Source organism: Dermochelys coriacea, chromosome 15, assembly GCF_009764565.3.
Source record: "Dermochelys coriacea isolate rDerCor1 chromosome 15, rDerCor1.pri.v4, whole genome shotgun sequence".
NCBI classification, from domain to species: Eukaryota; Metazoa; Chordata; order Testudines; family Dermochelyidae; genus Dermochelys; species Dermochelys coriacea.
In genome coordinates, this window is record NC_050082.1 from 13,951,939 (window position 1) to 13,978,129 (window position 26,191).

Consider the following 26,191-nt stretch of genomic DNA (forward strand, 5'->3'; position numbering starts at 1 on the left):
TCCCCAAAGCCTGTCTGGTCCGGGAGATTTGCTTAGCAGTGCTTGGTTTTTATTGGCTAATCCTGGATCCTAGCAGGTGGGGAGAGCAGATCTGCAGCCTTAGAAGTGGCTCTGGAGTTCTGGGGAGTAGTTCCCCCGAATGACTAGCAGTGCAACAGAGCGAGATGGGAAGAGGGAACATGCATCGTGATCTGGGAGGCAATAATCGTGCTGTGGTACAGACACTACCATTTAATCTCACACTCCTGTCCTTAGAGTCCGATGTATTAATTGGTAAGGCTAAAAATAAGGTAACGATTTATAATGCTCTACACAGTGCCCTCTACACACGGCCTCATCCCCCTCAGCAGCGGCGCGTTATTCATGCAGGCAATTAATTCTACTGTGAAGACTAATCCACGCGTATTGCATACCTCCCCCACCCTTGGGGGCCAATGGGCCAGTGAGGTTGCAGAGGGCTCTGTAATCCTGTTTACCAGACTTTAACCCTAGAGTCAGTTATTGCACACTGCAGAATCAGCAGCAGTCACCTCTTCTCTAATTACTGGGAGTCGAAAGAGCAAGCGAGACTGAGGGAGGAGGGTGAGTGGCTTGGACTCTGCACTGAGGCTCTCAATCATTAGCGGGACACCCCGGAGCAAAAAAGGAAGGAAAAGATCACCCTCAGCGAAGGTCACAGTTCACCCGCTCTAGCAAGTATCAGTCAGGAGCAGGGACAGTTATCACCCTTTGTCTCTGGCAATCGAGGGATTCCCGCTCCCCCAGTTGGCCAAGCAATGACATCTCCCAGTTGAAGACCACTGGTAGGAGGGGACCAGGCACCAGCAGAAGGATCACTTGCAGCAGGTCTCCAGTTAGCATGCAAAATCCTTGACTGAAAGTGCCAGTGAACAAGACCCCATGGCCACCACGGAACTAGAGCTTGTTGGAAAGGAGGTCCTCCCTCCCCCCAGGAAAATTAGAATTTTCGTTGACAAATCCAAAAATGGGTTTAATTTCGCTATGGGCCGAAATACCAAGACAACTGTCATACGACAAGTCTTCAGACAAAGCTCTGACGTTTCTAGCGCGTTGGCAGGATGGTGGAGTTTTTGCCAGGGTTAAGGCTTAAATCCAGCTGTGACTCATGTAACACACACAACAGTGCATGCACACAGGAGGTTTCCTATTTGTTTTTAATTTGTGATTTTAATGTGCCCAACACCGTGGCCTCTGGGCACATGAAGCAAATTAAGAATGAGTAACTCGTTTAAACTGCCTGCTTGAGACTTCACCACCAGCACCCCCACCAAGCTTGTCCAGTCCAGGAGAACTCCCTAACGATGCTCACAGAGAAACGTTTTTGATCCAAGCTGGAGGAAAGACAAGCTAGGATCCTACGCACAGGAGAAGTGTGTGACATGCAGTGACATCTTCTACTCATGGATTCCCCAAATCAGTGGCCTCACAGCAGACACTGAACCTAGCGCTTAACACAACATTGCCTTGTGGGCCAACAGATAAGCCAAACCATCCTTACAGTTGGTGTCATGCTTCTTCCTTTTGTCTAGCTATGGAGAGGCTGAGCACTCGTGAATGAAATACACTCACTAGCAGTGTGACACTGGTATGAGCGTTCTGAGTTCTAGACATGGTTTACAATCACAAGGCTCTGTGTGGAAGAGACAACTATGCCCCTTGGGAAAGTACAGGATATGATTGCTCTATGCTGTTAGACACACTAGACACACACACACACATGCGCGCGCGCGCTCTCCCTCCCCTCCTCGTGGATCAGCAAGTTCCCTCAGAAATGTCCATTCAGGCAAGGACAGGATTGCAGGACAGGTCAGAGATCAGCTAAAAAAACAAGGTAGCAACTCTACACTTCAGGCTATAAAACAGTTACATTCTAAGCCTAATTTTGACCCCACACCGCTTTGGGGGTCTTAAAGACAGGAAGGATTGTATCCATGTAGGGATGGCATCCATTCCCTTAAAAACAGATCGCCAACGAATTAGATGTAGCTAGTGCTTGGGGGAAGGATAATTTACTACCATACCACAGCCTCCCTCAGCAAAGCGTTCATCCCGTTAGATGCGTCATGATTAGATGGAACATCTCGTATTTAAATAGCAAGCCAGGATAGCGCTATGTGCTACATTTCATCACTTTCGCTGGTGGTAAACAGCACTATGAACACAACCACACACCCACGACCATAGAGTTGGGACAGCAACATCCTCATACTCCATAGGTGGGGAATATACAGAACTGCAAATATTTGACTTCACTATTCTGCACACTGTGTTGTCAGACTGGTAAATAGCCCTGTGTAAACAGAGCTGTCGATAACACTGTGGAACAGGATGGAGTAATTTGTCCCTGACTTCACTGGAATCATTCTGTGGCCTCAGCTCTCCACCATTTCCCAACTTCCTCATGTACAAACTAATGAAAAAATAATCTTCTGAGAATGTACGTCATTTTATAGACTTCACCGGCAAGAAAAGGGAGAAAACACTAAACTGAACAGCCACATAAAATCGAAAGTCCCGGAAGGCTCAAAGTCCTGATTTACTGAAGCTTTTGTTGTTTATAAAGACAACAGAAAGGAGTGGACTTTCATTCTCCCCAGCTCCTCAGGCTCTGTCTACATTGGCACTTTCCTCGTTAAAAGTTTTGTTGCTCAGGAGTGTAAAAAAAAACAAAACAAAACACCCACCCCTCTGAACGACAGAAGTTTTGACGGAAAGCGCCAGGGTGGACAGCGCTTTGCCGGCGGAACACGCGCTCCTGGCGACAAAGCTACTGCCCTTCATTGGAGGTGGTTTTAGGACGTTGCTGGGAGAGCTCTTGCCCAGTGATAAAGAGCGGCCACACTGCAAACCTTACAACAGTGCGGCTGCAGCGGCATGGCCTGGCCGTTGTAAGGTACGCAGTGTAGACATAGCCTCCGTAAGAGGAAGATGGCACAGTTGCTGCACTGGGATTCCAGAGCAGCTCCTGAAGGTACCTTGCTAGAACGAGCATCTGCTCAAGAGCGCTTTACAAGAGCAAAATCAAGCAAAGATGCTTTCTAGACAGTCACGTTCCAGGCTTAAGGACAGGCTCTCAAGCCAGGACAGGACAGACTTAGTAAGACAGGGATGACTGGTGGCAAAGGCCACTTCCCTGGGCCAGCAGTTACGGTCTCTGCGTTCCATCTGCCTTCAGTGCAGATTTCTCCTTCACAGCCCGTCTAGCCCAGTGCCTCTCTGCTGGTTTCCACGGTGAAGTTGTACTCCAGTGACTACGACATCACTCCGTCGCCTTGGAAGCGTTTGTGATACTGCCAGTGCTCCAAACACCAGATCAATGAGTGGAGAGGCAGGGCAGGAAAGAATTGAACGGTTTTCTTGGCAGGTTAAAGTAAGGTAATTTCTAAGCAGCATGAAAAGTAGTTTAGGTTAAGCCTTGAGGGTCTGAGTGTTTTCCTCCGTGTGTTCTTTAAGCCAGAGCAGCAGGAGACAGTGAGCTGAGGGGCCCCCATTTATTTTATACCTATGAGCAAGCTGCCGTGCTGGTGCAAGCTGCCAGGTGGACAGCTGTGCTGCTCTCCCAGCTCTATAAGAGCATGGGCCTCAGCAGGGCAAGCTTCCTCCCAACCGTTCTGCCAATGTACCTCAACACCAACCTGGTGGGCACCATCTTTAAGGGCCAGAGGGGAGTTCAGTCTCCGTGGCCCACTCTGTCCTGGGCCGACCATTGTATTAACATGGCCAGTTTTGAGATGCTCACACACACACCCACCCCAGACTGAACCACCACGAATTTACCAAATGCACAGGAAGGGGTTAATACTGTTAGTAAGAATAATCCAGAAACTGGATTATTTAAAAAAGAGCACTGAAAGGGTTGAGTAAGACTTTGCAGGAGATACTCTTTGTTCACCCAGCAGCCAATGAAAGGTACTGAATCCCAGCATCTGTAAGCAAACAGTTAATGATGTACCTTGAATGTATACAGTGGCATTTGGTCCAAAAGATCTCAGCACAAATGAACTGATCTACTAACTCTATCCAGGCATCCCTTCACCCATCACCACAATGCAATCATCTGCAGGGCTCCATTTACCAGGCAAGACTGATTTAGCTAGCGTTTCCTGCAAAGCACAGTTTGGAGAGGTCAGTGCAGAAGAAGAATACATTACTTAGAGCCTTGGCTAATTCACTCATGCAGAGTCAGCAGCTCTGATTTGTCCCTCATTTTAAACTGATTTTTCAGTTGTTTCCAACAAGAGACTCTCTCCGAGCTCCTTGCTTTTACGTCTTGGACAGAGAGCAACTGTGGTAGCTAAAGCTAAAGCTCAAGGGAGTCCAACGGCTGGGTTTTGGGCTTTGCCGATAGTGCAGTGGTAGAAAAGAGGCTCCAAAATGAACTCCAGCTGACAGGATGAGCCCAAGAGACACTGGACTGTAAATCTAGGGTCACCATTCCCCAGGCAGAGGTGAGAATTATACCATTCACATTCACAATGCAAAGTCTTTCTGAGGGACGAGAGAGAGAGGGGCTTGTAGCATCACTCAACTGTCAGCTAGGGGTCCTGATGAACTCAAGGAAGAGTGATGGCGTGTGCCAGACGCTTACATAAACACAGAGAGAAGTGCCCCTGCAGAATACAAATCCAAGCATCCATAAGAGCATACACAACATCACGATACATACCTTCAAGGGTTCGGTTCCAAACCCCACCCAGCCTCCCCTTCTGTGCAACACCCAGACACACCGGAATCAATATGGAACTGAAGCACCAGGAAGTTAGGTTGGGTGCAGCTCAACAGCCAACTGCAGTTTCCCAATCCTGGGCATTTTCTGCCAGCCCAATCCACAGCATAGTTTGGAGCAGCTCTAAGCTACTCTAGATAGTTATGGCCCTTAAGACCCAGCCCACCAGCCAGGGATGATCAAAACTCAGCAGCCATGCCCCTTTCTCCTGGCCACATCCATAAACAATGGAGACGGGAGGGGTCTGAAGGTGGAGACTGCTACATCAGCTGGGGACTCCCGCATGCTAAGGGAATCCCCAGCCAAGCAGAGACCCTGGCCTTACAGCCACCTGAAGTCAAGTCAATCGCAAGTGTGGGGGAGAATCTGGCCTGATTAGATTTGCTCGTAAAATACTGTTCCTTCCCCAGCCCTCCACAGTCCCTCAGCGCCTCGCCTACCTCCTTCCCCACAGCTCTTGACACTGAGCTTCTCAGGAAATGCAATTTAAAGCCACCTCTGCCACCCCCAGAACTGCACAGCCAAGGAGCAGCCCGTGCCTCTCCCTAGCCGTGATTTGGTGCTAGTGACTCTCCCATGTGGGGTGAGGAGGGGGTGGGCCATTTTAAGTAGGGCTTTGCCAGTTATTGTTATATAGTGTTGTAGTGTGAATGAGCCCAGAAACGACGGATGGCACACGTCGTAAAAAGCCTGGCTTTGACTCTAGCAACATGCATGGCTGGGACTCTGTTTCCCCACCTGTAACGTGGGGATAAGGCTTCCTTTCCTTGCAGGCACATTGTGCAGATCATGGGTAGGCAGTTTGTGGAGCCCTACAGACGTGTGGAGAACTAGCTCCACGGAGCGCCACAGGCTCGCGCGCCATCCCCCAGCACACAGAGGAGCCCCACACGCTAGCCAAGCGCTGGGAAACCGCATGTGGGGATTAATCCTACTCTATAAATGCTAGCAGTCTGTTTTAATGCTCTAAGGTGGGATGTGCCTCTGTGCCCAACAGAGACAGGGCTTTCTGAAGGGAGTGATTTGCAAATCTGACGGGCAGGATGCTTAATTACCTTTTTATGCTAGAAGACAACAAAGTGGTGCGACAGCTAAGCAACCTGTGACTCCTTGTGCATTACTGTTCATCAGGCAAAGAGAACATGGCTTACCAATGAGAGGCCCTGAGCTGGAGCCCCTTCCTCCGCCCTCAGCAGAGACGTTCCCAGTATTGCACATAGGGGGCCTGTTCATACACATCACTAGAGAGATTTCAATCTCCCGGTGGAGTTAGGCATTGGTGAGACGTGCCAGACAGAGTCCCAAACACAAAAGAGGATAAATGGGAACCTAAGGCAGCATCCAAGAGGACACCTCAGCAAGGCGCCTCCATCCAGACCTGCGATGATCACTTTTAGGGCTCATCTCCCTGGCACATCCAGCCTTTGCCCTCTCTGCTGAGATGGCCAGCAAGGGAGCCAGTTAGTATCCAAAGAATCAAAGGCAGCTGGCAACATCTGCAAGCAGGTAAGGCAAAACTGACCCAAAAGGTGCCCTCAAAGGCTGTTTGTGAACAGCAAGTAAAATATCATATTGCACCGGACCCAGTATAGGGTAGGAAAGCCTCCCCGAGGAGTCTCCACTGCCTGGAATGCAGTTGACAAAGGCACCTGTCTGCTCTAGAACTAGACGAAGGCCAGAACTATTTCACACAAAAGAAGAACACCATGCAGCCAGAAGTCCTATCATCAACTGGGGCTGGCTTCAACGTGAGCTAGAAGCGACGGAGAAGTGATATGGGACACGGAGCCTGAATGAGTAGATGGTTTCCTTAAAAGGAGTATTATTCTAACTGTCGGTCATATCAGGTGCCTGGATTTTACCCCCCCAACTCCGCATCCGCAGCCGTGCTCCCTTTATTTCCAGCCCGATTTCTTCAGTTAAGCCACAAGCCAGGGACTGTGAAAAGCGTTTCCAGGGAGTGAAAAAAAAAACAAAAAAAAACGACGGAGTGACGCTACTGAGTGAATCCAGCAGGAGGACGAGGCTAGTTCTAAAGGGTGCACCCTGCTTAGGCACAAACACCCCTACAATCCACAGCGAGACGGGGGTAAGGGGGAGGAATTGGGACAAAGAATGAGAGAGAAGTGGGAGCCAGCTAAAAATCACACCATTTTGTTTAAAAAAGAGGAAGTTACCTTGTGCAGTAACGATGGTTCTTCAAGATGTGTCCCCCTATGGGGCTTTTTTGGTTTTTTGGTAGGAGTGTCCCGTGAGCCCGTGCACGTGCTCTCCCTCCTTGTGGTCTGCCTCGAGGCTCTTTAGCACTGCACAGGCAAATCCCCCTCACCATCCTTCTCTACCACAGAGCCCTATAGAGAACTCCGAAGTAGAGGGGAGGAGGGCGGGTTGTGGGAGCACCATAGGGACACACATCTCAAAGAACCATTGTTACTGACAAGGTGAGTAACTTCCTCTTCTTCTTCTTCAAGTAGCGTCCCTATGGGTGCTCCACTTTAGGTGACTCCAGAGCAGTACCCACCACTGAAGGCTGGGACTTTGGAGCGGAGTCTTTTACTACAGAGAGTACTGTGGAGTTGAAGATGGTGTCAGTGGCCAAATCTTCAGTGATCGCATAATGTTCTGCAGAGGTATGGACAGAGGCCCCAGTCATTGCTCTATAGATTGGGGAGATAGGGGTATCCCTATGGAATGTGATTGAGGTAGGAACTGATCTCATGGAGTGCGTATGGACGGAAGCAAGTTGCGCCTTGCTAAGTGATTAATGCAACTAGAGACCCATTTGAGGAGATATCACAGAGCTTTTGGATCTTTCAGTGGACCAAAGGAAGAGTTTAGGGGATTTCCTGAAGTCCTTAGTCCTGTCCAAGTAGAATGCTAATGTCCTTCTAATATCTAGCAGATGCACAATTGGTCTCCCAGTTGTCACAATGTTGGTTTTAGGAAAAAAATGGATCTGTTGATTCATATGGAAAGTGTAGAAAAGTAGGGAGAAACGTGAGATATGGCCTTAGAGTTATTAGTTAATTAATTTATTTATTTTTGAAAGACAAAGGCCGTGAATAAATGGGCGTGCCATCAGGGTACGCTATTTCTCCTATATGCCTAGCTGAGGTGATGGCAATTAGAAATGCTGTCATGGACAGGTGTAAGAGAACAAGTTGCCCTGGACTCGGAGGGAGGTCTAGTCCAAGTAGAAGTAGATTAAAGTCCCAGGCTGGAGCGGGTGGTGTCACATGGGGGAAAAGAGTCCCAATGCCCTTAAAGACTCTACACATTAGTGGTTGAGCAACTCCAGTGAGAAGCCATTTTCGCCATGAGATGTACCTTAAGGGAGCTGAGTGAGTTTAAAATGTAGTGCAAAATCCGAGGGAGGAAAGATGAGGTTGGGTCTGTCCATTGGAATGGTACAAACTTGGAGTTGTTTCCATTTTGTAGATAGGTATGTACAGGGATCAACTTGTGGTTGTCTTGCAATATTGTCTCAGCTTGTCAGAGCATTCTGCTTCTTAGTCTTGGAACAAAGAAAGATCCAAGCCTGGAGGCGGAAGACCCATGGGGTTGGGGTGAAGGATCAGCCCATTGTTTTGAGAGAGCGGGTGAGGAATGGGCTGATGTCAGAGGAACAGGAGGCATATTGCCATCTGCATCAGGTAAGGGAGCCAAACTTGTCATAGTCAAGAGGGGCAATCACAATACCCTCGCTTTGTTTAGTTGAATTTTCAACAGACTCTTGGATAGGTAGGAAACTGGGAAAAGACACAGAAGTGGGCCCTGTCCGTTGGGAAGATGAGGGCAACTGCCAGTGACTGTTTCCCCAAAGGGTGGCTATATCTTGAAGCACCTGTGAATTCAGTATACATTCATTGTCATGAGAAAATTCCAACTGAGACTGTTGATTATCCAGTTCTGTATCCCTTGTAGACAGACAGCTGAGATGAGCACATTGTGATGGGTGCATCAATTCCAAAAAGTTTGAACGCTGTCTTGCAGAGGGAGGGAGATCTGACAGCTCCTTGGCAGTTTATACAAACCTACAGGTCACATTAAGTCCATCATAACTTTGTGTGTTGTTTTTGATGAAAGGCAGAGTTTGTGCACAGGCACTCCTGACAGCCCCTAGCCCCAAAAGAGAGTGATATGGAAGGTCATTTCTGTGGAAGGCCATTTGTCCTGAACCTTGTTGTTGTGTAGGTGAGCTCCCCAGCATATTAGGGAGACATGCGTCTCAGGGGGTGAATGTGCGTAGTGAGAGGAGCGCTCTCGCTTGTACTGCGTCAGGTTGGTTCTGATAAAGTCCAGTCACTGTACCAGGGTTAGTATGTCACTACAATGAAGTGAACCTTGGAGACTACTCTGTGTGAAGCAGTCTGTACCTATAATGATCCTGCCCCAAAGGTAAGCAGTAGGAAATCTCCTGTACAATGGTTGTATTGAGATATGGAAGTAGGCAACCGGTAGGTTCAGGGCTAGAAATCAATCTCTTCGGTCTAGAGCTGGTCCTAACTGCTGTGAAGTAAGGTAAGGTGACTTCTGAGTGGTGTGACAGACTTCTAAGATCAATCTATGCTCCTCAGAATTATTACTGTATTCATGTTGACAAAAAGTCTCCAGAATCTTTTCTAGCAGCAGTTAAGGGAATTGTGTCCTGTTTCAATAATGTCTTTATTGCCAGCCAATTGGAGAGTGTAGTGTATGCTTCGTGGAGCAGTGTACAGGCAGACCTCAACTGCATGAAAGATCTCTACAGGAGAAGTACAAACTGGAAATATTTGATAAATCTTTGTGGTATGGACTTATATGGACTTGTATAGATAGCAGCTGATGCTGTAAAAGGTATCATTGTTCAGGTCCCCGACCAGCTCATCAAAGTGCTTATAAGAGGCAGTTTGAGAGGTCATGGACTGGGGTGCAGACTGTTCTCCCTTTTGAGCCCTGGCCTCTTACACTGTGGCTCATAACAGCACAGAGATGGTGAGTATTGAGAAGATTGTGATCTGTGGTGTGGTTGAGAGGTATATCTTTTCCTCTGTTCCACAATGTAGATTCCTAAGGAGTATAGTGCGGTCCAAGAATCCATCAGGATGCGGAGAGAAAAATCCGTATTCTCAGCAAAGAGTTTGGCCCTTCAAATTGGAAGTCTGTAGCTCTTTGGCAATCTGGAGAGGTATAGTGAACAAAACCACCAAAACCCCACAACCCACCTCAGTACCACTGTCATGGAGACTGGGCGGGCAGCTGTAACAGCTACATCCATGATGTCTCTAGGACCAGTCTGGCTATTAACTGACCTTCTCCAAGAATGGTCTTAATCTGTTCTTTTGTGTTTCCAGTAATGTTTCAGAAACATCCTGGGTTTCCCCAAGATTAACAAAATTGTTTTGGCCATGACAGTTTGGTAATTTATGACTCTAAACAGTAATGTTTGTCGATGATATGCCATCTTGCGAAGCCTGATCATATGGAGTTGACTTGGCATTACATTGCTTGCTTCATGCATTAACCACATCCACTATGATGGAGTTGGGTTGCGGATGCTGAAAACAAAGTCTGCCTCTTTGGGTACAGGTTGTAGGGTTTGTTTTGTTTACACTCTGTTGCTGATTGGTGCAATAGAGGCTGGCTCTGCCAGATGATTTTGGTAGGATCTAGAATCAGCTCATTAATTGGGAAGACAGTTCTAGATGAGAAGGTAGTGTGCAGAATTTCGCCAACTTGTGATGTGTATCTGCCACCTCCTGTAAGGGAATCTGCAGCTCAGCTGCCACCCTCTTGGTACGATCCAGAAAGTTCTTAAATCTTCACCTAGTGATGCGGGGTGGGCAGCACAGTCTCATCTGGGAGAGATGAGAAGTGTGCTGAAGAGGTAGCTTCCTCTTCAAGGGTTCCCTCCCCCCACCCCGTTCTGAAAAAGCTTTCTCCTATCCTGGTTCAAGTGCTCTCCTGTCCTGGCTCAGGTGCCAGGCTGTAGCAAACCATCTGGTGGACTCTCCCTGAGAGACACCGGGGACGGTCGCACACTGTGTGTTTATATATACCCGAAGAATTACAATATGGCCTTGGTATGGAGAGGCAGGAAGGCAGGCACAGGCAGTTAGTATGATGGAATTGGGGATGACCCTTGTAGTGTGGTGGTGGGCCACCTTGAGGGGTCAGGGAATGATCGCCTCCTGGCCAGTGTCAGACTCATCAGTGGGTAAGGGTGCCACTGACAGGGGTATTGGCAGTATACAGCCCAGTGCTAAGAGCGATTCTGGGTGCTGGAATGTGCTCGATACCGGGGTCCTGGTACCAAGTAATGGGGATTGTGGTTCTTCCCCAATCATCAGGTTTCCAGGGTACCAGAGCTCATGCAGTACCATAGGTTCATTTGGTACCACAGAGGAGGATCCATGGTACACTGTCAGTACGGACAGTTGGGCAGAGCACTCCCTAAATGAGAGTTTTGCCCAGTAGAAAAAGTTTGTTGGTGCCACTTTTTTAGAGAGGGTATGGTAATTATCTCTCCCGGGGTACTGAGGCCACAGGCCTCCAGAGTATCAGAGCACCTGTGTTACCATGGGCTCATCCAGAACCCCAGAGGAGTGTCCGTAGTCGGTATCAATGGTTGGGAAGGTGCAAAACGCTTCCTAGATGGGAGTTTTGTTACATCTGCTACCAAAGGGTTTCTCTATGCCACTCTTTTAGAGATGGTACGGTAACTGTCCCCTCTCCTTAGGGGACAGTACTGTTGAAGCCTCTGGTGTCTCGGTGCGGAAGCAGAGCTGACAGCAGGGCTTCTCTGTGCCGCTCTTTTAGAGGTGGTACGGTAAGGGTGCCCTCTAAGTGTGCCCTCTCAGTGCAATAGTTGCCCAGAGTAGAGCTCAGAGCAGCAGGGAGCTCACAGACGCCCTGAGCAGGGCAGAGCTCACAGCAGGAAGCCCCTTCTCAGGTTTCAGCTTCCAGAGCTTCGGTGGGTGCCGAACCCTGCGGCAGCTGAGCTCACAGCAGGAGGTTCCTCTGCTGGTATTCACAAAAAGAAAAGCAGTACTTGTGGCACCTTAGAGACTAACAATTTATTAGAGCATAAGCTTTCGTGAGCTTATGCTCTAATAAATTTGTTAGTCTCTAAGGTGCCACAAGTACTGCTTTTCTTTTGCGAATACAGACTAACATGGCTGCTACTCTGAAATCTGCTGGTATTGTCCTACCGAGATGGCCTGGCCGCACTGGGGAACTGGCTGGCCAGTTGCTCGGGGGTCGGTGCCCAGACGGCTGCACTGGGGAACACCCCCCTGGCTGGCTAGTTGCTCGGGGGTCAGTGCCCAAATGGCCGCACTGGGGAACACCCCCCTGGCTGGCCAGTTGCTTGGAGGAGCCTTTCCAGGGGGAGTCTGCTGGTGGCTTCTTCTTCTTCTTTTCTTCTCTTCTCTTCACCACTCAACCCCTTTTGAAGTGAAGGCTCCAGGGATGATCTGGGGTCAACACCCACCGAAGAGACCTGCAGACTGAAGTGTTTTCTCTATAGGGAGGAATTTTTACTTCAGCTCCCAGCTCCTGTGAGGCTGCAGTTTTAGATGTGGAGGTAAAGCACTTCTGTGAGGCTCTCCCAGGCACAATGAGTGTCTGGCCATTACAGGAACTGACCCTGGCTGGAGAGGCCCCGCTTGGAGCAGAGAGAGCCAGACAAGCCCCTGGGCAGGGGGTTGTCATCCTCTAGCAGGGAGGAATATGCATCATCTTACTTTTTTTTTTTTTTTAAACTGAAAAAGAAAACAATTATGAGTCTACTAGATCCTGGGGTGGGGCGGAATGCCCCAGACAGGGAAGGAAAGTGAAGTTCTTTTCCTTTTTCTCTTTTCTTTTTAAACCAAAGGAATAAATAAAATAAAAACAAACACTAGCCTGAGTTCTTTTAGGGAGAACAAAAGTACAAAACAAAATACTACTTATGCTAATGACACAGATAAGGAAGGGACAACTGCTTGTTCTGGCAGTAGAGAAGGAAGTGAGGGGGGTTCACCCATACAGTGCTAAATAGCCTTGAGGCAGACCAGAGGGAGGGAGAGCACATGCATGGGTTCAATGGGACACTGCTATCAAAAATCTCCAATTAGAGGTGCAGGGGCACACAGACACCTAAAGTGGAGCATCCACAGGGACACTACTCGAAGAAGAAAGATATTGCTTGAGAGAGAGTGTTGGGAATCTCTTTGTAATTCACAGAGATACTGTGGTGATAGGGCCCATGGATACTGCACCCCTCGGGAAGCTCCTTCTTGGGAGCAAAGTACTCTGTGAGGAGGAGCCGCTATGGGGAATGACTGTTATACAGCCCAGTGGCACTGAACTCCCAAGCCGGAGAAGCCAGTCCAGGATCTTGTTCTCATCAGTACCGGTCCATTGGCAGATCTGTGTTGTAATTCTTCATTTTGTGAGGACTATAAGCAGCGAGAGCTACACTTTCTTCAGGCAGTACTGGAAGCCCCAATTCTTGGGACATGGACAAAGCACTAGTGAATAGGGACCTGTCCTGCATGTGTGCTGGTATAGAGCTTGTGTGCTGGTATAACTATGTTGGTCAAAGGGGGTTGTACTGTTTGAACTACATCTTCCGAATGGTAACAAGGTCTAAGTAGCTCTCTTCTCATCTTTAACATTCCCAGTGTAAAGGGGTCTGAGGGTCTGGAATGCAATGAGGTCGTTTATCGGTACCTGATCCACTGACAAACCCTGTAAATATCAGCTAGCACCTTTAATATAATAGGCACACATGGGCCTCATTGTTTTCCCTGTCTAAAGGGATGGAAGACCTGTGCTGGCAGGAACAGAGCAGAGTTAGTACCAGGTACCATCCTGATGGATCAGTTTATTTAAGGCAATTATGTCTAGGACAAGGCTGGCCAGTGCTGCCTGTACATTACAGATCATTTTAATTTACTGGATGTGAGGAAGGGGCCAGCATTTCAACAGGGCCTTTCTTTCTTCTCATTTGCTTCATGATCACAAAACTGGGAGCTCCTCCAGGCCAAGCAATATGTAACTTAGGGCTATGTTACAGAGACCTACCCCTGAACTAGGCTGGAAGCCAGTCAAGACAGGGACCCCCCATACCTGTAAAGTTCTATGCACACCTGTGCCATGTAATTCCAGCTTTCCTGGGGACCCGGGATCCACTACACCTTGATAAACAATGGAAAGCCACTGATTCCCCAGTGATCAGTGAGCTCCCAAGGAGCCAGGGAATGGCAAACGCCTTTGGCAGGGGCATATTCAGTGTGCCATGCAACCTTTCATAATCTTTGGACTGATTGTGGAAGACCCACAGCTTCCCCAGCCCAACTCATAACCCTGGCCTGTGGGAACAGGACTCTCAAGAGGTCGAACGTGAGGCCAATGCCCAGCAGCGTTTCACCCATGCATTGAGCTTTGCAGTCTGGGCACAGCTGAAGAGTTGCGGGCTCAGCCACTCCCAATGAAGCTGGGCGTGGCTATCCAGGGGCAGGAGAGAAGTTGGCCCACAATGTACAGCACAGTTACTTTTCACAAGAACAAGCTAGTGGGATCAGCTCCCTGCCACCCCCACCCAAAGGTTGGATTGAGCTCCATCATTAAAAGACAAGACAAACCGCACTATGATACGCACATGAGAACCGGCAGAGCAGATCAGACCAGAGACCTACTCCAGCAGTAGGGGCCAGTGCCAGAAGCTTCAAACAAAGATTCAATAACAATGGACAGTCATGGAACAGCCTGCCAGTGGGAGAGAAATGTCTTTCAATCCCCAGGCAAACAGCTGCTGGCGCATGCCTTGATGCATACGGGTTTATGTCCCAGACAAAATGTGTAACTGTGGATATCAGCACCAGTCCTTCTGCAAATAACTTGGGGTGAACAGTTTAGTCACAAGCTTTTGGACTATCCAGTTAATTTGAGGCCCCAGCTCCTTGTCACACCTCACAAAGGCGGCTCTCTTTGTACTGCAGGAGCTGCATACATTTCACGCAGCTCGAGTATTGATTTCAAGTCAACCTTGCAACTTCTCCAGTGGTTTTTCTTTTTGACAGGCCCATGCAAGCATCAGAGACTGTGATATTAACTAATGCAAGTCAACTGACAGCAAAGCCAGAGGTCACAGATGGCAAACAGAACTTGACTGGCAGCAGGCCAGCAGTCATGCAGGAAGAGCAATAGACAGGTAAGGCTCACTCTTAGGTCTCTGTTAAGCTAAGCCAGCACTTCACGGTCAGACCCCAAGGAAAGGTGGACAGTCGGCTGGAAGAAGAAAGGGAATTAGCTGGGAAACACAAAAGCTCTAATGATGCAGATCACGTCAAAATGGATATATATATATTTCATTTAAGAGGAAAGACTTCCATCTCCATTCTAGGAATTTCCCTGTGGTTGGGCAGAGGAAACATGAGCTAACGTGCCACTACAAGTCAGTTCTATGAGCCTTGCCTGGCACCACGGTACACTTGGTTGGGCTCCCACTTTTCAAGAGATACAGATGTAATGGGCCAAGTTTTATCCCTGGAGTAGCTCCACTGAGGTCAGTGGAGTTAAACTAGAGAGACTATGATCCAAAAACAGCTGATCTGTGAGAGTAATTTCATCCCACAAGAGATGAGGGGCAGCTGCGGAGCTGTTGCAAGAACTCATCAGTGGGAACCATCCCAAAAGCTGTTCCATCACACCAGGGAGCAAAAAGGCAGCAGAGTGGGAATGAGCTAGGAGGAGAACAACAGTGTTAATGTGTTCCCTGACCCTCCTTTTCATCCTCAATGTGATTATAAGCTCCGTGCGCTTCCCATCAGAGGACTGGGTCCCTTTTTTGTGAAAATAAATTAATTTCTAATCACGGATACACTTTGCTAAATGAGTTTGTCCTTGTAGATGAAAAAAGTCTAGCAAACTTATCCAAAGCCTGTATGTGTTTGCCTGTATATTACCTGAGCAGAGATCACAAACATTGTGATATCAAAAAGAGAAGGAGTACTTGTGGCACCTTAGAGACTAACAAATTTATTTGAGCATAAGCTTTTGTGAGTTACAGCTCACTTCATCGGATGCATTTGGTGGAAAATACAGAGGGGAAATTGTATTTTCCACCAAATGCATCCGATGAGTGAGCTGTAGCTCACGAAAGCTTATGCTCAAATAATTTGTTAGTCTCTAAGGTGCCACAAGTACTCCTTCTCTTTTTGCGAATACAGACTAACACGGCTGCTACTCTGAATTGTGATATCAAAGTCTCAGTTCACAGTCAAGACCTTACAGCTAAATTACTTGGAAACATATGTCAGTATTGTCAACTTGTAACAGTACATGGTCATTTAGAATGCCCCGGTTATGTGCAAAGTAACTCAGCATCCCTGACCAACTGGGTCACCCCTGCTGCTGCTGGACCATCAAGTGTCTATGCAACAGGTTTAAAGGGAAAACATCCCCGTGATAGAATATCTGGCTGTTGGTTACATCCAGCCACACAGAGCTAGCACACTTCCTGGACGTACCTCTTGTATCCTGGAATTCAAAATGAGAGCGCAATCAGAATGTGTCTCTTTGACTCATTATCACCACAGAGGTTTGAAAGGAACATGACATCAGTAGATTACATTCGGGAAGGAGGAGACTGAGATTTTTTAACATGCCACCCCACCTACACACCTTTTTGGGGGAGCACAGAGTAATGCACTGATGATTTATTCACCTGGGGCTGTACAGCATCATCAAGGATCTACATCCTATCCTGAAGGACGACCCATCACTCTCACAGATCTTGGGAGACAGGCCAGTCCTTGCTTAAAGACAGCCCCCCAACCTGAAGCAAATACTCACCAGCAACCACACACCACACAACAGAACCACTAACCCAGGAACCTATCCTTGCAACAAAGCCCCTTGCCAACTCTGTCCACATATCTATTCAGGGGACACCATCATAGGGCCTAATCACATCAGCCACACTATCAGAGGCTCGTTCATCTGCGCATCTACCAATGTGATATATGCCATCATGTGCCAGCAATGCCCCTCTGCCATGTACATTGGTCAAACTGGACAGTCTCTACGTAAAAGAATAAATGGACACAAATCAGACGTCAGAATTATAACATTCAAAAACCAGTCGGAGAACACTTCAATCTCTCCGGTCACTCGATCACAGACCTAAGAGTGGCTATCCTTCAACAAAAAGCTTCAAAAACAGACTCCAACGAGAGACTGCTGAATTGGAATTATTTGCAAACTGGATACAATTAACTTAGGCTTGAATAGAGACTGGGAATGGATGCGTCATTACACAAAGTAAAACTATTTCCCCATGTTATTTCTCCCCCCACCCCACTCCCCGCTGTTCCTCAGATGTTCTTGTTAACTGCTGGAAATAGCCTACCTTGCTTGTCATCATGAAAGGTTTTCCTCCTTCCCCCCCTGCTGCTGGTGATGGCTTATCTTAAGTGATCACTCTCCTTACAGTGTGTATGATAAACCCATTGTTTCATGTTCTCTGTGTGTGTATATCAATCTCCCCTCTGTATTTTCCACCAAATGCATCCGATGAAGTAAGCTGTAGCTCACGAAAGCTTATGCTCAAATAAATTTGTTAGTCTCTAAGGTGCCACAAGTACTCCTTTTCTTTTTGCGATCACTTGAAACTGAACATCCACCTCTCCAAGACACTGGGTGCCAGACTCAGCTCTGGTATAATCACGCATAATTCCCGTTCAAAGGGAGCTGCAAAGCTTCCCCCAAGAACTCCTTTCCTGTAGTCTCTGTCACCAAGAGATCCCCCAGAGGCATGGAGGAATGAAAAACGTGAGCCCTCCCATTTCCTCTAAAGGCAGCAATGCTACATCAATCAGAGATGGATCAAGGAGGGCATGGAAAGAACCAGCTTGGGGGTTGAAGCTAGGCAGCACTTTCAAGGCTCTGAAGTCACATTTCCATGGTCATTACTTCAGTGGGAAGAGCCCCACTCCTGTTCCCATTTTGGAACATTTCAGTGTGTTTACACGTCCTTGCATTCCTCTCACACAATTATTGGCAGATTGTGAATTTAGATAATCCGTGGGGAAAACCTTGTACTTGGAACATAGGCACCGACTCCGAGGGTGGTCCGGGGCTCAAGCACCCATGGAGAAATATAGTGGGTGCTCAGCACCAAGGAGCTAGAGCTTGAGCCTGGAATGCGATGAGGGAGTTTGTTTATAAACAGAGGCAGGGTGGTTAAGATAACAAAAGGCTTGTCATTAAATTAAATTAAGGATCGTTAGATGATCCTGAAAGCATTGCCAGGCACTCCACTTAAAAGATAGGAAACAAAGGGTAGGAAACAAAGGGTAGGTCCATTTTCAAAATGGAGAGAAGTAAATAGGGGCGTCCCTCAGGGGCTTGTACTGGACCAGTGCTGTTCAACATCTTCATAAATGACCTGCAAAAAGGGGTGAACAGTGAGGTGGCAAAGTTTGCAGAGGATACAAGATTACTCAAGAGCGTTACGTGGGAAGGGGACTGCAAAATGTTACAAATGGATCTCACAAAACTGGGTGACTTGGCAACAAAATGGCAGATGAAATTCAATGTTAAATCAAAGTAATGCCCATGGCAAAATATAATCCCAGCTATACATACAAAATCAGAGTGCCTAAATTAGCTGTTACCCATCAAAAAAAGAGATCTTCGAGTCATTTGCAGTACTCTGGAAACAGAGTACTGCAAATTTATAAGAATCCTTCTCGTGGTGCCTGTATCATCCTGAACTTATCCTCCAGCTTCAGAGTAGCCGCCCTGTTAGTCTGTATCCGCAAAAAGAACTAAGGTGCCACAAGTACTCCTGTTCTTTCTCCAGCTTCAGAACACTTAAAATCTATCTCCAGTCATCAATGGGACAGATGCAACTGGATAACCTAACTATCCTTAACGTCCATCAAGACAATACCAGGAAACTAGATGTAAATAAGATTGCTGACAGTTTCATCCAGAAAGCTACAAAATGTCTTTAAACAGGGATGCTAGGGAAGACAGCTTGCAGGTGATTGCAGTGATTTTAATACACTGTAATTCATGATGATGTAATTATATGTTCATAACAATTTACTCATTATTAAAATAGTAAAGATACTAATTACAGACAAATTCAATAACTAGAATATGAAAGAAGTGTATAAATAGGCTGAAAATAGCCTTCCCCCAAAAGTGGCAGAGTGCCTCCTCCCCAAAACACACACCCCTCTTTAAAAGCACCCAGTGGCAAAAACAAAGTGAGCGCCCATGACTTGGAAACTGAAAGGGCCTGCAGTGTAACAAATACACAGACTCATGACTGAACAGACAGACACAAGGAGTTGAGTGAAGAGCACTGCAGTGACCCTGGCTGCCCCCAGGGGCAGCGATAAACCTCAATCTATATAAACCCTGTTGTGACAGGTTCAGAGTAGCAGCCGTGTTAGTCTGTATTCGCAAAAAGAAAGGAGACTACAAATTTATTAGAGCATAAGCTTTCGTGAGCTACAGCTCACTTCATCGGATGAAGTGAGCTGTAGCTCACGAAAGCTTATGCTCTAATAAATTTGTTAGTCTCTAAGGTGCCACAAGTACTCCTTTCCTGTTGTGACAGATTCCCCCAAAAGGGTAAACAGGGAGCTCTCTTGCCTAGTGAGGAAACTCCAAACTAAAGCCTGGCTCAGCCCAGATCCAAGCCATAATCTAGAACCAGGACAGAGTCTTGCAATCAGCATCCCGGTGCAATTCAGCATAGGGAGGTCCCACAGCAGCAAGGATGCCACAGTCAGTCCCATGTGGCGCTCACAGCTGTGGGTGCTGTTTTGCCGTTAGACACTCCCCTCGGCTCTGCACTCAGGACCCGTATCTCCCATCACCACCCCGGGTAGAAAAGCGATCACCGCTCAGACTGCACTGAGTCCCGGGGAACTTCGAAAGACCCGAGCAGGGCATGCCAGGAAAGGGCACTTCTCAAAGCAGGGCTGCAATTCCCGCAATTGCATCAGACAATGACACAGCGGCCAAAACTCAGTCACCAGCCCCGCATCCCAGCCCGCCAAAGACCGAGCGGGGAGCACTGCACTGCCATGGAAAAACAACACTTCCCGGGAGGGAGGCACGTCCAGCTCCCTGCGAAGAGCCAAGGGCCGCTGGGGCGGTCCGATAAGGAGCCGCGCACCCCGGGGGCCAAAGTTCAGGGCAAACACACGACTCGGAGCTGCCCTTTCAAGCAGCCCAGGAGACCTGCCAGCAGGACTGAGAGCCCGGGGTGCCGAGCAAGACACCTCGCGGGGCTGGGCGACTGCCAGCCCCCAAGGCGGCCGCAGAGGGTCCGGAGGATAAGGGGGGGGTGTTGCTGTCCCATCAGTTGCACTCAGGCGGCCGCTCCTGACCCGCGCGAGGTGCTGCTCCCACCCCCGGGGGGAGCCCGGCGGACGGTCGCTCCCGGGCACGCTGCAGGCAGCACTCACCTGCCAGGATCGCCTTGCCGGGGTGGGTGAGCTTGGCTTTGCCGGCCGGGGCGGCGGCGGCCAGGCAGCGGGGGCTGGGGAACGCGGGGCGGGCGGACATGACTGCGGCGGGCAGAGGCCGGCGGCGCGGGGCCGTTTAAGCGGTGCGGGGCTCGGGGCGGGTCCCCGGGCAGGGGGCGGGCACCGCAGGCGGCGGGCAGCGGGGCTCGGCGCCCCCTGCGGACGCCCGGGCTGGTTACGCGCTGGCGCGGCGCTCGGCTCCCGGTCCCCGCCCGCAGCAGGGGTGGGGCCGCCGGCGTCACATCCTCGGGAGCGCACGGGGCGGGGGACACGCTGCAGCTCCGCTGCCTGCTCCTCGCCCCCTCGAGTGCTGGGGGCCAGAAGCCGGCAGGGTCCGTCGGGGCGGGGAGCCAGGCGGCTGCTGTTCCAAGGGGGAGGCCCGGCAGGGGAAAGGAAGCGGGTCCCCCCCGCGGCAGAGCAGGGCTGCTGTGAAATCCTCCCGTCAGGGGATTTGCCCTGCCCCGGTGCAGCCTCAGCAGCGCAGGGGGCTCCCCTCACGCACCCAGCCCCAGGGCTCAAGCTGTCTTTTTACTTTCATAACTGATGCAGCCAGCCCAGGGGTGCCGGGGTCACGAACTGCCCAGCCCAGGGGTGCCGGGACTCGGCCTCGCCAACCCCTGGCCTAAATTAAGCCCTGGCACTTCTGCATCCGCCCGGCTCAGCACCCCCTGTTGCCCCACTGTGGAATCACATGGGGGGGGGCTGCCGGGATGAAACCCTGAAAACACAATCGCTGACCTCGGGGAAAGAAGCCATGAGCCCGGTTACATCCGTGCACCAACGTGAGGGTAGCGTGGCCGAGTAGATAGAACAGGGTCCCAGGACTTAAGAATCCCTGCCTCTGCTATGCCGCAAGTCCCCTTACGCCCGTTTCTCCAGCTATGAAAGGGGGATAATGATAATGACTTTGTAAAGCACTGTAAATAACTATTAGAAATGGACACCTGGGACAGGCTGATCTAGGCTTTTGCAGCTTTATTAAGATGCCAGCTTCCAAGGACAATAGACAATACAGTGTTTTGAGGGGGTCTGGATAAGGGGCCATAGCCCTGGCCCTGTTGCATGAAGTTGTTTAGTAATAGAAAAGGAGTACTTGTGGCACATTAGAGACTAACAAATAAGGTGCCACAAGTACTCCTTTTCTTTTTGCGAATACAAACTAACACGGCTGCTAGTCTGAAACCTTTAGTAATAGAGAGGCAATTGTCCTATCTATAATGGATTTATATTGCAACTTTCATCCCCAAAGACATGGTTCAAGTTAAGCCTCGCAGTATGTAGTTGTAGGATTAGGACATTAGAGATTGTGTACAGCTACCTTGTGTGTGTGGGCATGCACACGCGCACACACACACACACCCACCCCTCTTTAAAAGGAGCATGTCATCTTCCTCTCTTTAACCTTTTCTACAAGTGTGGTGCTACCTTCATTTATGGAAGTGTGACAGCAATTTAATTCCAGACTAGGATTGTCATTAAGCCACTCAACTTTGGGTGTGGGGTTTAATGTCAGTACTAAAGCTCCTTGATGAAAACTGCAGTGAGTTATATTTATCCATAAATTATACAAGAGAAGCACCTGCAAGCATCCAAGCATTCATTTTTTATTTGTTTTTCTGACTGCTGCCTGTAAACAACCATGTAGAAGCTAAAAAATTAAGTCCTGGTCCCTAGTGAATGTTCCTGGCTGGCTGTTGTACACAGGCTGGTTTGTTATTGCTGGCCCTGACTGGATGAAGGAAAGCATCTCGACATTTTTTAAACAAGAATTACATCTATTTCCAAAGCCATAAAAACCACTACCAATACATTTATGCCCATCTCAACCTTCACAAGCTGTAAAATGATGATTTCCCCTTCCCCCCAACAAACTATGAAAAAGTCAAGGTCCTACACTGTGAACTCAATATGAGGTGGTCGTAATGGGCTATATATACGCACAGCAGTGAGTCACTAGGGCCTGGCTAAAAAGAACTTTCCTGAGACCCAAAATTATGGGGCTGAGTCTTTTACCAAGAACTAAAGTCAAGTCAGCTGTTAGTGCTGCACTGGTAGAAGGGCTTTTCCTCAGGTAAGACGGACACAAGCCCTGGCTGGCCAACTCAGTATTAAAGAACACACTAGTATAGTAAGAGACTACTAAGATTTTCACATCAGCCACTGAATGGCTCTCAGATGAGGGTACAGTTTTGGCCCCTGTTGACTTTAGCTGAACTTGAATTGCTAGGTTAGAGATGAAAGGTTCTATATCCACACCATAGAGTTCCCTTCACTAACTGGTCCTCTTTTATCTGTATTTTAAACAGAGGGCAATTAGCAGTAATGGTGGTTACTATGTGAATACATTGAGAAGTTCACTTCATAATTGGATCAGAAACTGACTTTCCAAGATTGGGAGATTGTGGAGCCAAGGTTCTGGTTGAGTCCAGTTTAAGCGGAACAAAATCCAGCACATTCAGACTAAGTTTAAACTAATCCAAAATTAACCATCTAAATGGCAATTTTTGTTATCAGGATGCAGAGTCAGTTTTCTGCACAAGACCTAGGGAATTCCAAAAATTTGCAGGGAAACCCTAAATCCACAGAAGTCGTCTACCTGTGCAGACTTCCCTACACAACAAAGCAATCGGCCTGTTCCAAAGGTAACTTACCACCTTTCATAGGTACTCTCCAACAGCTGTAACCAGCCCTGCTAGATGTGAGTCAGCTCTCATTGAGTCCTGTGGTCTGTGCACCTTCATGTTGTTCTTTCCCCATCAGCAAGTTTGAGGAGTCAGCTAGCAGATGAATTGGAATCTAATTCAGTACATAGGACAATTGACTGGTATGGTTCTAGCAGAATAATTATTCCACTGTAGCTATGCTGGTGCAACTGCCTGTATGAACACACTGTTCCAGAATAAATATGACTTTATTCCAGTATAATTGCTCTATTTCCAAAGTAAAGTCACACTTATTTTGGAACAGTGTGCGCCCCCCAAAGGGTTATATCGGTATCACTACAGCAGTGTAATTATTCAGCCTAAAGGATATAGGATGTAGCAGTCAATTTTCTTATTTAGTCAAGCCCCCAGTGAACATTAGGGACAAGGCTCTACGTTCATCTTTGGTTCAGATATTTGATTCAGATACTGCATATTGGCCTCCAGCCACCAATGGCAGGCAGTCACTACTTGGGCTTAGGTTTTCAAATCTACAGCCATAGAACAGTGTGGCTCCTTGCTCAGAACTCATGTGTCTTGCAGTACTATTACTGTTAAGGTATTATATTGAATTTTCAATGAGTGTGTTGTGCCATTTCAGGGCTGGAGCCAGTCTCAGAGATGGACTGCATCACGGCTAGGAGAAACGGGCTCTTCACTCACTCCTCTCATCCAGCTGGGCATAGCAGTTTCTCTGCAGCCAGGTGTGCAGTGCAGATGGTCTCAGTGACTGTTCAGTGTGCATGTTCCCACAGTAATGGCTGTGAACTGTTGATTTGATTTCAACCCAAATCACATACTGAGTCCGCTTTTTACTTTGTCCGACTCCACTGTTGGACCCTATCCATTCTCATTAGTATCCAGTCTGTTGCAGAATCTCTCAGCATACCCTAGTCGCAGCACTAGTAGCAAGCTAACATTCCAAAATGCTGATTAATGGTAATATTACTTACCTTAACATGCTTCTGGAGCTAAAGGAGTTTCCTGAGTGTCTCATTCTCTCTCTCACCAGTGCCATGGCACAAAGCTGAAGGATGACCTATAGCTTTCAAAATGGCTGTGTTTTTTTGCACCAACATCCATCTTGGCCTCCTCTCTCCTTTAGGTTCATCCCTCCATCCCCTTTTCTGAATTATTACATTCAATCCATAGCAGCTTCTTGGAAAAGGAAATGAACTAAAATAGGTGAAATGTGGAAGTTGTTTACCTGTATAAGAGGTATTACTGGGGGTTTCACAGCATGGTTAAAACACACATGCTGATACAGTTTATAATATACCATAAATGCAGTATGCATAGGTATGGGGGTGGGGGAGGACAGAGTAACAGAATACAAAGGCCAAGATTCAGGGGAACTGATTAAGCTGGAAAGCTTGGAACAGGTTATAATTTTATGAGAAAGGAGGTTAAGAGTCAGAGACTAGATTTGAAGAGCTGTAAGGAGTGGTATAATCCATCCCTTTCTGGGTAAGATTGGCAGTAAAAGAGCATTTATGGCATGGGAGGCCAGGCAGAGACAGAAGCAGCAGTGGAAATATCCAACTCACGTCTCATGCCCACTCATGGTCCAAACTTTTCATCCCTATATAGGAAGCTAGACACCCAGAACCCAAATCTTCCGTTTTCCTACTGACCCAGCAGAGGAAGGAACGATGCTATGCCATTTGTTTGCTGAGACTGTTAAGCTATTATTCAGCTCGCTTTGCTTTTTCCATCGTGTACTGCTGAGCAGCTTCCACCCTGACTCCCCACATCCAGCTCGTTTGAGTTTACAGCAGCTACAGGAAAGGTGCCACAAGCACCACTCAAGCCATTCTCTGGGTTCTCTCCAGCTTGGATCTGCTAGAAGACTACAGACATGGGATGACTAAGCATCAGTCCTTTTCCTCCCACCTACCTGACCCACAGGAAGGAAGGAAGGAATGTAGGCAGTGTCACAGATTTGGGGCAGCTGTTTAGAACTCTGGTTAAACAGCACTGTTTGGATGGCAGAAAAAGTTTAAATCTCTTGCTGTTTTCAGACAGTTTATAAACTTGTGATGCATCTCCGCAGCTCCCTGCTTGCTTGTCATGCTAATATGTCATTATAGCATTTACAGACATGCCCAGTGCTACTTTAGGTGAGGTCACTTGCTTTACCCAATCTTCAGTACACACAGACTCTTCATTTAGCAATGTGCATGATCTCAAACTTATTCAGCAAAGTACTTAAGTGCACTTTTAACCTAATGCATATACTTAAATCCCATTTACCTCACTGAAATAATCAGATGCTTAACTTTTAAACATGTGATAAACCCCTTCCCTATTCAGCAAAGTAATGAAGCACAAGCACAGATTAGAAATTGTTACACAAGTTGCCCTCCAAGAAATTATAACCATCACAAGGAAAAGACCAGAGGAGAAGAGTACTTTGTAGAGAACAGCTGACCTTTGTACTAATGGCTGTAGAATGGAATGTTTAAAATACATAGGTGGTTTTTACATACAAGTTTCCACTGCCAGCTGAAGCCTACAAGAGTGTATTCCCCGGGCTAGTACATGGGCAAAATTAAAGATAAAAAGAAGAGTTAACTTTAAGAGACAAAACTTAAAATTCTACCTCTTATTTTTGTCAGTCCAACAATTTCTATGGAAGCAAGCTATCTGGCAAAACTAGAGTCCATTTCCGTTACTGGTGGCAGGTTCTGCTGTCATGGAAACAAATTCCAGATTACCATATTTGTGACAAAGTTCTAGAATAACTTTAACCATTTCCTTCCTTTTTTTGTCCCCTCAATTCCAGGGGTTAATAAAGCTACCGGGGACCAAAACAGCAGCAGGATATCAGAGTGAGGACTAGGGGATCTCGAGTACTGAGTGGGAACTGAAAACTGCAAGGGCTGGTTGACAAGCATTGGCTACAGACCCAAAAAGCACCTCAAGTCTGGGGCCATTCAGATGGAAAGATTTTCCCCTCCTACTCTTATCCTATAAAGATCATTAAAAAATAAAATCATGTTATTTGATAAGCTGTCATGATGTCTGGCTCTGCGTTAGACACAAACTAAAAAGACAATCCTAACCCTGAAGAAATTACAATCTAAAGACAGTCCCAAAACAGAGGATGCAGTGACTCCAAGCAATGAGTGAACAGGGATTTTACATTATTAATATTACTGCTGACACCTCCCGTGGGCACTGAACACTGTTTTCAGCTAGAAACATAGTATGTCCAATGATGTGGT

At 47.7% G+C, this 26,191-nt stretch overlaps 2 protein-coding genes across 5 annotated transcripts in view; one reads left to right on the forward strand and one right to left on the reverse strand.

Annotated features, from left to right (window-relative positions):
- The window catches only part of SLC25A1 (solute carrier family 25 member 1), a 49,576-nt gene extending 29,109 nt beyond the window's left edge, over nucleotides 1-20,467 (reverse strand). Inside the window, exon 1 of the mRNA XM_038373108.2 lies at nucleotides 20,203-20,467. Coding sequence (XP_038229036.1) covers nucleotides 20,203-20,302 — 100 coding nt within the window. The 5' untranslated portion in view covers nucleotides 20,303-20,467. The remainder of the gene's footprint in view (nucleotides 1-20,202) is intronic.
- Nucleotides 19,414-25,972, forward strand: LOC119843587. Of its 4 annotated transcripts, XR_006275835.1 has the most exons (4): nucleotides 19,499-20,224; nucleotides 22,926-23,086; nucleotides 23,566-23,668; nucleotides 25,750-25,972. XR_006275835.1 is itself a non-coding variant. In XM_043497877.1 (3 exons), exons 1-3 carry the CDS (start codon nucleotides 19,741-19,743, stop codon nucleotides 25,754-25,756), a joined length of 627 nt encoding a protein of 208 aa, XP_043353812.1. In that variant the 5' UTR covers nucleotides 19,419-19,740; the 3' UTR covers nucleotides 25,757-25,972. The 4 variants fall into 4 exon arrangements, 3 of the variants coding, with proteins under 3 accessions (XP_043353813.1, XP_043353812.1, XP_038229038.1); XM_043497877.1 differs by lacking the exon at nucleotides 22,926-23,086 and having other exon boundaries at nucleotides 19,419-20,224; nucleotides 23,566-23,701; XM_038373110.2 differs by lacking the exon at nucleotides 22,926-23,086 and having other exon boundaries at nucleotides 19,432-20,224.
- Nucleotides 25,973-26,191: the final 219 nt, after the last annotated feature.